Source organism: Setaria italica, chromosome IX, assembly GCF_000263155.2.
Source record: "Setaria italica strain Yugu1 chromosome IX, Setaria_italica_v2.0, whole genome shotgun sequence".
NCBI lineage: Eukaryota > Viridiplantae > Streptophyta > Magnoliopsida > Poales > Poaceae > Setaria > Setaria italica.
The window spans coordinates 13,552,660-13,563,999 of NC_028458.1; the positions used below are offsets into that span (position 1 = coordinate 13,552,660).

At 44.3% G+C, this 11,340-nt stretch overlaps 3 protein-coding genes across 3 annotated transcripts; 2 read left to right on the plus strand and 1 right to left on the minus strand.

The window, feature by feature from the left end:
* The first annotated feature begins 250 nt into the window (after positions 1-250).
* LOC101785657 lies at positions 251-775 on the plus strand. Its single transcript, XM_004986375.2, has 2 exons — positions 251-302; positions 461-775. The coding sequence occupies exons 1-2, from the start codon at positions 251-253 to the stop codon at positions 676-678; spliced, it is 270 nt and encodes an 89-aa protein (XP_004986432.1). The 3' UTR covers positions 679-775.
* Positions 776-1,117: 342 nt separating this feature from the next.
* On the plus strand, positions 1,118-2,459 carry LOC101760392. The gene is made up of 2 exons (XM_004982547.3): positions 1,118-1,952; positions 2,073-2,459. The coding sequence occupies exons 1-2, from the start codon at positions 1,886-1,888 to the stop codon at positions 2,300-2,302; spliced, it is 297 nt and encodes a 98-aa protein (XP_004982604.1). The 5' UTR covers positions 1,118-1,885; the 3' UTR covers positions 2,303-2,459.
* A 679-nt stretch (positions 2,460-3,138) lies between these two features.
* LOC101760807 (sphingoid long-chain bases kinase 1) lies at positions 3,139-10,676 on the minus strand. The gene is made up of 9 exons (XM_004982549.3): positions 10,490-10,676; positions 8,734-9,272; positions 8,260-8,628; positions 7,184-7,277; positions 7,072-7,109; positions 6,133-6,279; positions 5,312-5,411; positions 4,229-5,187; positions 3,139-4,000 (listed from the first exon to the last, which is right to left on the minus strand). Exons 2-9 carry the CDS (start codon positions 9,139-9,141, stop codon positions 3,848-3,850), a joined length of 2,268 nt encoding a protein of 755 aa, XP_004982606.1. The 5' UTR covers positions 9,142-9,272; positions 10,490-10,676; the 3' UTR covers positions 3,139-3,847.
* Positions 10,677-11,340: the final 664 nt, after the last annotated feature.

An 11,340-nucleotide genomic window follows, 5' to 3' on the forward strand; every position in this document is an offset into this window, starting at 1 on the left:
CCTCTTTCCAACATAGAGTGCTCGACCAATCGTCACGTTAGTGGCTCTGTATCGCGCGCACCACCACAGCCACCACCAAGCGTGCCAAGTTGTCATCACCTCTATCCTCTATATATCACGCGCACCAGGGAGCGGCAGCGCCGCCAGCCAGCCACCTTGCCGCCTCCCATTGTACAAGAACACAAATAGAGAGAGAGAGGGTGGGTCTAGAATGGGTAGCGATCGTGCTGCATGCTGAGCCGCTGTATCCATGGCGCCGCCCCCGGCGCGCCTCTTGTTAGTTCTCATGGCCGCCGTGACCGGTAAGCGCACGACGACGACACGATCATAAATCGTGAGCGTTGCGCGGCTGCCGCTTGCAGCGCGCCTGCATTTTTTTTGTAATGCTAGTTTCTGTTCGCGTGCTCGTTCGGTCGGAATCACTGACGCTGGTGGTTTGGTTTCGTGTGGGTCTTTGCAGTGATCCTGGCGGCGCCGGCGCCGGCGATGGGGGCGTGGGTGGACTACCCGTCAGGGGTGCCGTGCGGGGAGACGATCCCGGTGGAACAGTGCGACCCCGGGGACGCGGCGGCCAACAGCGCGTGCATGGACATGTGCCACTACGGCGGCTGCCGGCGCGGCGGCCAGTGCGTTTCGCTCGGCTTCGGCCGGGGACGGGGCTGCCACTGCAAGTGCTAGCTAGGCGGCAGAGGAGTATATCGACGATGTGCATGTTGTTATTGGTGACCCTTTTTTGGTGGCATGGTGCTTGCGTTTGTGTTATTCTTCTTCGTTCTGCCTTTGGTGTCCGGGCAGCGTACAAGTGAGTTTGGACTTTGGACCCAGCGAGCAGAGAAACAGGGGAGGGGGAGAACGGAGAACCATGAGATGGTTTTCTGACTTTCTCTCGCTTGCCTCTGCTGTCCGCCTCTTGCTTTTTCGTTCTAACTGGAGTAGCTTTTTTCTAGTTGAGGTGAAAGTTAAGCTTATTACAGATCGAGTTCCAATCACTAGAGGTTGGCCGACGTAGCAAAAACTATGTACGTAAAAAAATCAAAACGAATAATAATTTGGGAGGAAGGAAGTTCTTAGATAGTGTTTGGTTCAAGGAGTGATAACGCAAACGTAAATGTAATCGAATCACGGGGGAATCAGCACTAGAATATGCGATTACGTTCTCTGTTTGGTTCAATCAAAGTAACGGTATCGCAAAGTATTTGAGGGAAGCGATGCGATTACAGCCGGGGACGAGCGGGATCCAATTTGAATAGGCTGGTATCCGATTGCAGCGTAATAGATTACGGACCAAGCCAAAACAAACGCCTATAATGCTACTTGTTATCACTCCGTAACGTAAACACGTTACTTTCGGTGAACCAAATACTATCTTAATAACATCTACTATGTGTAGATGCATATGGATTTAGAAAAAACAAAGGTCATTTAGCCTGCGCGTAGCACATAATTCGCATCTAATAAATTTAATAATCCTAGCCACATTAATCAACGGTGCTGATTTTCAACAGCTCAGCTCACGCGGTGCATGCATGCATGGTAAAAAGAAGATGAGATGGAGCCTCTCTGTATGTTTAGCAGGAGATCGGCAGTATATCTGGCAGCTAAGATATGCGCGCCGTAATTAGCTAGCCAATTAATTGATACTGCATTTAGCTTTTTTTTGATACTGCATTTAGCTAGCTGGCATATATGTATATACAGTACTATCTTAGTAGCCTGCGCCGCCGCTTTTCCAACCCACCCTGGCTGCCCGGCTGCCCCGTGACCACACCACCCCTATATTGCTCGCGCGCGCACCGAGCGCCGCGGAGCCGCCAGACAAGCATCGCTGTTGCCACCTCCCAGCCCGCCGGCGCAGAGAGAGAGAACAAACAGATAGATCGATCGCATGGCGAGCGTCTCCGTGGCGCCGCCCCACGCGCGCGCCCTCCTCGTCCTCGTGGTCACTCTCACCGGTAAGCCGCAGGGGCCGTCGCGCCGCCACCACCACCACAACTGCGTGCATGCACGCACGCGCCGCATCCGTGTACGGTGTGTATCTGACACTTGCGCGCGTGGTTTTTCTCTGCATGCAGCGGCTCTCATGGCGGCGGCGCCACCGCCGGCGCGGGCGGCGTGGGTGGAGTCGGACTACCCATCGAGCGTGCCGTGCGGGGTGACCATCCCCGTGGAGCAGTGCGACCCGGCGGCCGACGCGGCCAACGCCGCGTGCAGGGACATGTGCCACTACGGCGGCCGGCGAGGCGGGCGGTGCGTCTCCCCCGGGCGGCTCGCCCTGGTGCAGGGATGCCACTGCAGGTGCTAGCCGCAGCCCGCAGCCCAGCTGGCGGCGGGGAGGGCAGTTTCGAATCCTTAGGATTTACTAATAAAACACAGCATGGATGGCGCTGTGATCTGTTGACTGGGTAATGCCTGCCTGCACGGTGTTTGGATCAGCATAATCGTTTGGTTTGTTTTTCTTATCTTTTTTTTACGAATTCTTGCATGTTCCAAACTGCTGCCAAAGTAGTACTCCCTCAGTCAAAATGTAGGTCGTTTCAGCTTTTTTAGATACGTAGATTTCACTATATTCAAATACATAGCAATATATATATATTTAGAAAAATGAAAACGCACGGGAGGGAATATCAACATGCACTTGTTATTTACTAGTACGACGATCTCGTAATAACAGCTAGAAACTCGGACGAGCATGACGGACAGCCCTCTCAGAGAACGCTATTTCACCAGGTGAAAGTTCTCTACAGTGATTCTAAGGAAACAGAGGCGACTTTGCACCAGAGGCCTTCGTCACGTCGTTACTTCTTCCTCCGACGAGCAGTAGTAGTGGATAAGTTCCCGAGTTATGAGTTGACAACTGCCGCCTTGCTCAGTATCCCACCAGCAGCGTTATCTAGTTTTAAGTCCCAGCTATCTGTCGGGTTAGTGCTCGCTGAACTTACATGTACCTCATCACCTTCCGGAACGAAACAAAGCAAACACCATCCTGTTCCATGAAACCAATATTGTCGCAAAAACGACTTTCCGAGTCGCAATCTCACAAAGTCACAATCGCATCCGAAAATTCAGCTGGTGGCAAACTATTCCTCGTACAAGCACTGCTCGCTGTCGCCGGCAGCATGCAAACAAAAGAGCCTCCCAGAACCAGAAGCTACGCTACTTATTATCCAGCAGAGAACAGCACATATAAGGAATTCCAACTCGTATGGCAAACAACGTTTACAAATCACTACACAATACATCACAAAGAACAAGAGTTACACACATGAAAAAGTTGCGGCACCGGTGCCACAAATATCGTCCGTCCCTTTCTGCTGAAACCCTACAACTGTACTGGGAATCCAACAGGCCTATATAGTCTTATTCACACTTTGCAAACACAACAAGCTGATCAAGGACACGGCGCTGGAGGTGTTGTCCCTATAATGGGGGTAATGAGCATCAAGTGGGCGGCATCAGGGACCTCCAAACAACCGTACACACCACCGGGGTGGAGGAGGTGGAACACTATGTTCTGGACCCAAGTACACTCATCTGGATGGCTCTATAGTAGATGTATTAGATATCAGACAAGAGAAAAGGTGAAACCAATAGGTGCGCAACAGGCTGTTGTCTGAGATAGGCCTTGGCTTTACATCTGGATAAATAGCACCCACCCAGCACCTTCTTGCTTATCAACCACAAATGTACATCTCTGGAGCTGAGTGTCAGCAAGGATGCTCTGACTTCTGAATATAATTGCGGATGTGTGGATGTGGACAAAATTCCACAGTTCGCCGCTTGTACAGGTGCAAGATTCTGGCCCGATCTCAGAGCTGCAGACTGAGTCTGCAGAGTAATGTATTTACAGCTACTGTACAGGGTTTTTGGCTGGCCTGCCGATCAATTGACATTGTTGAGGCAACAAACTACAGCGAACTTGCCCCTTGACATGGAGTAGTTCACCATCAATACCACATCCGTCATGTGTATTTGGGCCTGCCTTGAGCCTCACAGACTTCACCTGAAATTTAGCACAGCAGTGAGCTAAAGAGTTATAAAAAATTACAAGTGAAGTTCTGGTCAAATGAGTAATACAGAGATCATTAACCTCGGAAATGTCCAAAGGTTGTGACAATTGTGCGACACAAAAAGCATGACATGCATCAAGCCAAAATCAAAACAACACTACCATGGATGGAGTAATGGAGTAAAATCTGATATTTTACCAACAAAAGCAGCCATAACATACCTTTACATATTCTACATTTGGAAGAGATATATGCTTTCCAAACTGCAAAAGCACAAAAAATCTCAGTAATCTGAGTCTTCCACTTCCACCAACCAACAGCAAGTCCAAACAATTGTCATCATATTCAGCCTTGGGAGCAACAACCTGAGAGCTCAGACTCTGCACAGTCTTGCATGAATGGTTGCACACCAGTACACCAAGATAACGTCCTTTCCTAACTGTCCATCTCTCATCTAAGCTTGGTACAAGCTCCTTAGTCAGACCAAGCTCAATGTCCTCTTGAGGACTATGGAGTTCAATTGAAGTCTCAGGTTCCCAGTTAGGCTGATTATCCCATTTAGGCTCTGCGTCCCACTTTGGTCCTGAATCCCACACAGGTCCAGGATCAGAAATTGTTGACGATGTGTCCTCTTTGTCATGTGCCGTGTTAACCTTAGAGGATTTTGCATCGTTCGTACTAGTCAAGCCTGGCCATGCCTTTTCAGTCCTTGACTTTGATTTGGATCTACGCCAGCTGGGAGTAGATGTACCATGAGACTGGGGATGGAGCACTTCTTCTGGTTCTTTAAATGTACTCGCTCTACCTAATGATAGGCGCTTTGATTTTGGGTCAAGCGCACGAACAAGCTCAGAAGGTTCGTTGTTTGCACGAGGACTACAAACCTCCAGCTCTGCCCCAGACATGATTCCTGTAGACATTATTGAATCAATGCTAGATAAACTTGAGGCACGCGGTAAACATTCTGCTCTCGATCTCCGAACTACATCATCATAAAGATCTGATGCATCAACCTTTTCTTGTCCTACCAAAATTTTATGCTCAGCACCATTGGCATCTGATATTGGAAGATACTCCACTTCAAAACTGTACTTTGGTAAACACAGGAATTTGAGAAAACCAGCTACAAAGTAACGGAGAGGTCCAAAACGCTTCTGGTATTTCTCTGAGAGTGCCAGAACTGCAAGAGATAAGATGGATCATCACTTTTTTTATTGCAGAAACTAAAGTCACCTATGGATAGTTCAAGAAGCAAATTTTGAGAACCAACACAGTAAAATGGTCTGAAGTGTTGAATATGTTACCATCACTAACAAAACCAAAATATGATACGGTTGTGCCATAATGCATAATCCCACTTTGAATCCATTCAACAGAAAAAACATCAATAGGTGTAAGACCTCCCTGCAACCAACAAGTGACTCAGTAAAAATTTGCATACAACCATACATATCCACATCAAAGGTTTCAAATTAAAACTTAAAATAAGTATAGACGGAAATATTGACACACCACACAGTTAAACTTGCTTCATCAACTATTTTCCAATCTTTGAAGGTAATTATCAACAAAGCAAAAGAACGCTTGAAATGGTGGGCTGGCTAAATCTGGCCTCGTTATAATAAGCCTATAGATTTTATACATAAATATTTTGTTGGCACGTCTAATATAAAATTTCAAAAGCATAGTTGCTCCAAGAAGACATTTCCAATCAGCTGCTGTCAAGAGCAGTGCAGCATTGCAAGGCAAGTGAATGCAGGGTACAGAAATGCAGAAGATTTGAGAGAGATATGAAGACAAATAGATTTGGGTTGAATGGGCAATAGGGAAGTGAAGCAAATTGTGGAATTGTAACTGGGGAATTTGTCTCTTCGTAATGCAAAACCACCATTAACGACGAATCAGGCATGTAGCTCAACCTAGCTCATGACTGAATATTCGACAGCAGGGAAATGAAATAGCAAGGCAGTTAGTTCTGTCTAAGAACAAAAGGTACCTTACCCAGCATGACAACAACATTTTAAAGTCTTTTAAAATGCAATGACAATAAATTATATGCAAATAGAAGGAGTGCAAGACATAGAGAAGATAAAGTAGAGCTGAAATAAAACAACGTGTTCTTTACCCTGACAATTGACAATGCTGCAGATATTGGATCCTTGACACCCAAGACTGTCCAAACAAGTGAGTTATCAGATCCAGCAGGTATAATACCAATTGGAACAGAGGCAGACACATTTTGATCATCTCTGCACAGAAGACCGTTGAGAACCTACACAATCAATTGATAACTGCATCAGAACCTACAGTTGGCATATGGAAAACTGTTTCTGTAACATGCAAGGAGAGGATGACTTCAGAGTAGTAGTAAACGTACAAAGATCTAAATGATGTTTCAACACACATTCTGTGATACTAGCAAACAAATAGGTCCTTCAGAACTTAAACCACATTAAGTTATGCAATTGAACATCATTTAGAACTTCTGAGTTTAAAAACAATAAAACAAACTTGGCATAGGAAATCCTATATGATGTATAAAATTTCTTTTGTGTTCCTCCTAAGCTCCCCTGAAGGAAAACTTGAAATCTCAAGGGCATATTACATGCACTCCAAGTGTCCCATGTGGGGCAGTCCCATGCTCACATAGTGACTTGCTTACACTTGTGTCTTTGCTTCATGTGAAAGGGTTGAACAAATTATTGATCGGGCCAAGAGGCATTATACCATATGCTAGTGCTACTCACTTGCAAAATCCAATGCAATTCTATCCCCCTAGCACTACTACACTTCAGACACATGGGTGACCTTTATTCCGACAAGACCCTAGAAGACAAGCTTCGAGCAAGTTGTTCCCGATGGAGTAGGTCAAGACGTCAAGTTGCGCGGATACTAGGTTGGTTAGAGAACTGTTGTAATTTATTGATGGTGCTATTACCAACACCTAAATTCACACAAGCTGAGGCAATATCAGAAATCAGGATAGATAGGTCTGTCATTATGATTACCTTTCACGATTCCAGATATCAGCAAAAAGGAAAATATGTGAATGAATAATACTAACCTCGTTTACAATTCCATCACCACCCACGCATACAATACCTAGCAAAGACAGGCGAAAAATGAGTCAGGTGATGAATGTAAAACACTCATCTAAGATGTGAAATTGCATATACCATCTGGACAGGTACTAAAATCAATAGTTGATACAAGAGATTTTGCATGACCAGCATGTGTAGTTTTTATCACTTCCATCTTGAAACCTGCAAGCTGTGGCTAGCACTTGTTATTAAACCATACCTAAGTTCCTGAGATACTCAAAACATGCAGAATGTGTTAACAAGCATGATGACATACATTTCTTCGCACATAAAAGGTCAATAACTTCAGCATTCTATGACTGACACCACATATCAGGAATAGTCCTGAAAATCATGGTCATGACAGGAAACTGACAGTAACTTATAACAAGAGCTAAGTAGACATGAACCAGACATCTGCATATGGCATCAAGGTCTTGATTCATCTAGATGCGATGATTTCTAAAGAACTTAGGCTAATAGGGTGGTGTTTCCAAATACAATCCTGCATAAAGAGTAGACCTAGAAGGAGCATGGAACATTTTCAGGTTCCAAAGTTTCAGTAACATGGTCCCTAAACTTATGGACAATGACAATTAGCATGCCTTGCCAACTCTACATGACCTAGGTAGAGAACCTTTATAAACGAGTCTTTGTAAGATATGGATAACATTGCTTTTTACAGCCAATATATGCATACTGGTGCTTCTAAAGCACAGCATAAATCCCAACTTGAATTCATATGTAGAGAAGGTTATCCAGTAAGATAATGATATCTTAGAAATTGAGATTGTCTAGTACAGAAATACATATTAAATGCTCTATGGCGGCTGGACCAATGAACCATGTATACCTGGTGAACAAGGGAACATGGAACAATCATTTTATCAGTTATAAACGGATATCTTAATACGATCAGTGTGACTGGTAAACAAGGAAACATGAAACACATAGCAAGAAGTTTTAAATTGAGTGAAGATTATCCTAACATTGATCTTTGAGTATGAGACGCCCTACCAAATACGATCTTGGGAAGCGTGATTACTAAAAACTATCTTTGGAAGCATGATTGTAAGTTGAGTATGATTCTCTTTTGTTAATCTTCCTAGTAGAAGCGACAGATAGCATAGACCCGTGAGATAAGAAACATGCTTCTACTCAGCTAGACATACCTTAAATATTGGTTCCACTTTTCCATGAAAAACTTTGCTAGATCTACCATGCCCAGATCTAGGATTCAAGATGACAAGTATCCTTGGTGGAGACCGAGATTTAACATAAGGATCAAGCATGGCATCAAATGGAATAAGTTCAGAAGAATGCTTCTTGCTAGATGCCATGGGGTGAGGCAACAGGTTAACATAGCATTGCTGGTCTGCAAAACTATTAACCCACCGAAAGGCCTCATGTGGAGAAGGGGATAGGAACTTCAAGTCCTTTTGGGTTCTTCTAGGCTTCATAAAGCAGGAGAGTCCACTGGATCTTTTTTCAAGAGGGCATGAATGCACCGTGAAATACCGGAGACCAGAATTATATGATACCTGCAAGGTCATTTCATATATCTTAAATTGATCAATTTGTTGTGGACTAACAGTAGAACTGCAAATATATATGTGCAAGTAATGTAAGTCAACGAGGTATCTTACAGATACAATATCCTCAAGCTTAAGGACGTTAGAACCCCATATAAGGGCTTCAGTGCTGAGCCTAGCATCAAAGCAATTGCCACTAGACCCTGATCCAGACTGTTCACTTGATGCACTTCTAGCTCTGTTATCTAATGTAAGCTTCCCAGAATAAACCTCATATCCAAGCAAATCAGATTTCTCATCTTCAATTCTGATACTATGTGTGCTCGCCTTTTCTGGATCATTGATGACATCATCAGGATCCTTTTGCTTTGAAAATATTGCGTTGCTTGTTTCTGGAGATACAGGAGAAGTTTGTTGCTCTGCTGCAGTGGGAGAACGCCTGCTATTTGTACGACGAAGTATTTTATGGATTAGCCCTCTTGGTGAAGTAAGTTTCTGCTCATGATGGTCAGACTTCTGCATCTCTGACTTCTAAAGGTATATCCGGTACATGGATAACATCGGGGGATGTTACATGTTCGGAAAAAACATAGAGATACAAAGCATCACTTGGGGAAGCTAATGAGAAGCCCACTCATGAGGCATGACTGAGCCTGCAAAACGTAACTGGACATCAGCTTGATAAAAATGGTTCTAAATTACTACGTATAAACATGTAATGTAATTAACTACTATATTCTATTTCTTATTAAAAAAACTGTTCCTAGAATTGCATGCTCCTGAGGGCTAAAGCTTATAATTCTAAGCGCATACTATTTAAAAAGTCATGAACAAATTATACACAAACAATATAATTGTGCATGAGGCAAATTGACTCTGGTTCAGTTGTCCACTCTTGAAAGGGAAGATCGAAACCCAGAAAGCAATTTTGCAATGCTTCTAAGGATCTCTACAACTCTAACCGATAGATTGTGACTAACGAAAAGATCACAAAGCAGCCTTAGAGAAACAACATGTTAGGTAGAACACAGGCTGGCTCTTTCAAAAGATCAAAGAGAAAAACTTCTTCTACCTAACTTTAGAAACCAGAAGGCAAGAGTTTCATACTGGAAGGTACCAAGCAACTCCTAACAAACACTGTATCATATTCAAGCTTTAGAAGTGCTGCTAACAACTCAGGTACAACTACAAGACAGATGAACTTGCCCCAATCACACAGCTAATGTCTAAATTACTATTGCTCGAGAACCACAAGTACCAAAATATGCAATGAAACGCAAAAACCATGTAAAAACTAATAGATTGAGTACAAATTCTAGTGGCAAGAACAAAATGGTCTATTTCCCCCACAGCAGGAACGGTAGACAGATCACTAGCTGAATTCAAATAAAAACCCTGCTTATTATCACTCTGAACAAAGCTAACACTTCTCGCAATCCGATCATACACGCATGAACAAGTAGCATTTGCAGTATAGTAACTTATCCAAACCCGCAATTTGGGTTGACTTAGGCCACGGTGCAAGGTCGCCTTATCCAAAATTCAAACTACTCACTCTTCAACACCAAATTACAGTATCAGCACCCATCCGAATAACGGATTGCTACACCAGCAACGCATGGAATCACGTAAATTCTCCCAGAACACAATTCCAATTCAACAGTAAACTGGAACAAAATCGCAGAAATGGAAGCGCCACCCCTGTGGCTGCTGACCACAGAACGCTCGCAGCCCAATCGATCCATTCCGACAAAAAAAAACCCCGAAATCCGGGTAAACCAAAAATCGCGCGAATTCCGCCAAACCCACATCGCCCAGGACCCGAACATAAAAACCAGGCAAGGTGGGGATGGGGGTGGGGGGCGCTCACCAAATCGGATGGAACCGGGGGCCGAGCCTAGCCGAGACCTCCCGCCGCAGGGGGGCCAAATCCCCGAGCTCGATTAGGCGGGGAAGCCAAACCCTAGCTCGCAGTGGTCGGAGACGACCGTGGGCGCGGACCGCGGAGGCTAGCCGCCCGAGGAAGGAAGAGGCGAGGGGGGACGAGAAGGGGAAAAATTTTATTGATGGAGACGAGGGGGGACGATAGTGGGGTTTGCTTTTTTTCGCTTTGCCTTAGGGTCTGTTTTCTTCCACTTGCTAAACTTTAGCACCCGTCACATCGAATGTTTAGATACTAATTAGAAGTATTAAACGTAGACTATTTACAAAACCCATTACATAAGACGAATCTAAACGGCGAGACGAATCTATTAAGCCTAATTAGTCCATGATTTGACAATGTGTTGCTACAGTAAATATTTGCTAATGATGGATTAATTAGGCTTAATTAGGCTTAATAGATTCGTCTCGCCGTTTAGATTCCACTTATGTAATTGGTTTTGTAAATAGTCTACGTTTACTACTCCTAATTAGTATCTAAACATTCGATGTGACACGTGCTAAAAATAAGACACGGGAAGAAAACGCCCCCTTAGTTTATTTTCGATTAGGGAGAAATGCTCCGATTAATTTATTGCTAATCGGGCTCCCTTTCGCGTCCTAATTATGGCACGTAGCGTATCTTCCCTGAGCAGAGCAGGTCGCCGGCTTTCCCTTGGATTTTTCAGCTCGCCTCACTTTCGCGATGCAGGGCATGCTTCGTTGCTACTAATTTTTGTAAGGCCCCGTTTGGTATGAAGGAATTGGAATCTATTTAATGGAGTAGGCTAATTTATGTTG

Bases quoted from the DNA above. Each gene is read 5' to 3' on its own strand.
- LOC101785657 (XM_004986375.2), top strand. From the start codon at position 251: ATGGCGCCGCCCCCGGCGCGCCTCTTGTTAGTTCTCATGGCCGCCGTG. The intron at 303-460 runs GTAAGCGCACGA...GGGTCTTTGCAG, and splicing joins TCTCATGGCCGCCGTGACCG to TGATCCTGGCGGCGCCGGCG.
- LOC101760807 (XM_004982549.3), bottom strand. From the start codon at position 9,141: ATGCAGAAGTCTGACCATCATGAGCAGAAACTTACTTCACCAAGAGGG. The intron at 8,629-8,733 runs GTAAGATACCTC...ATGACCTTGCAG, and splicing joins AGCTTGAGGATATTGTATCT to GTATCATATAATTCTGGTCT. The intron at 6,280-7,071 runs GTTAGTATTATT...TTGATTGTGTAG, and splicing joins GTGATGGAATTGTAAACGAG to GTTCTCAACGGTCTTCTGTG.
- LOC101760392 (XM_004982547.3), top strand. From the start codon at position 1,886: ATGGCGAGCGTCTCCGTGGCGCCGCCCCACGCGCGCGCCCTCCTCGTC. The intron at 1,953-2,072 runs GTAAGCCGCAGG...CTCTGCATGCAG, and splicing joins CCTCGTGGTCACTCTCACCG to CGGCTCTCATGGCGGCGGCG.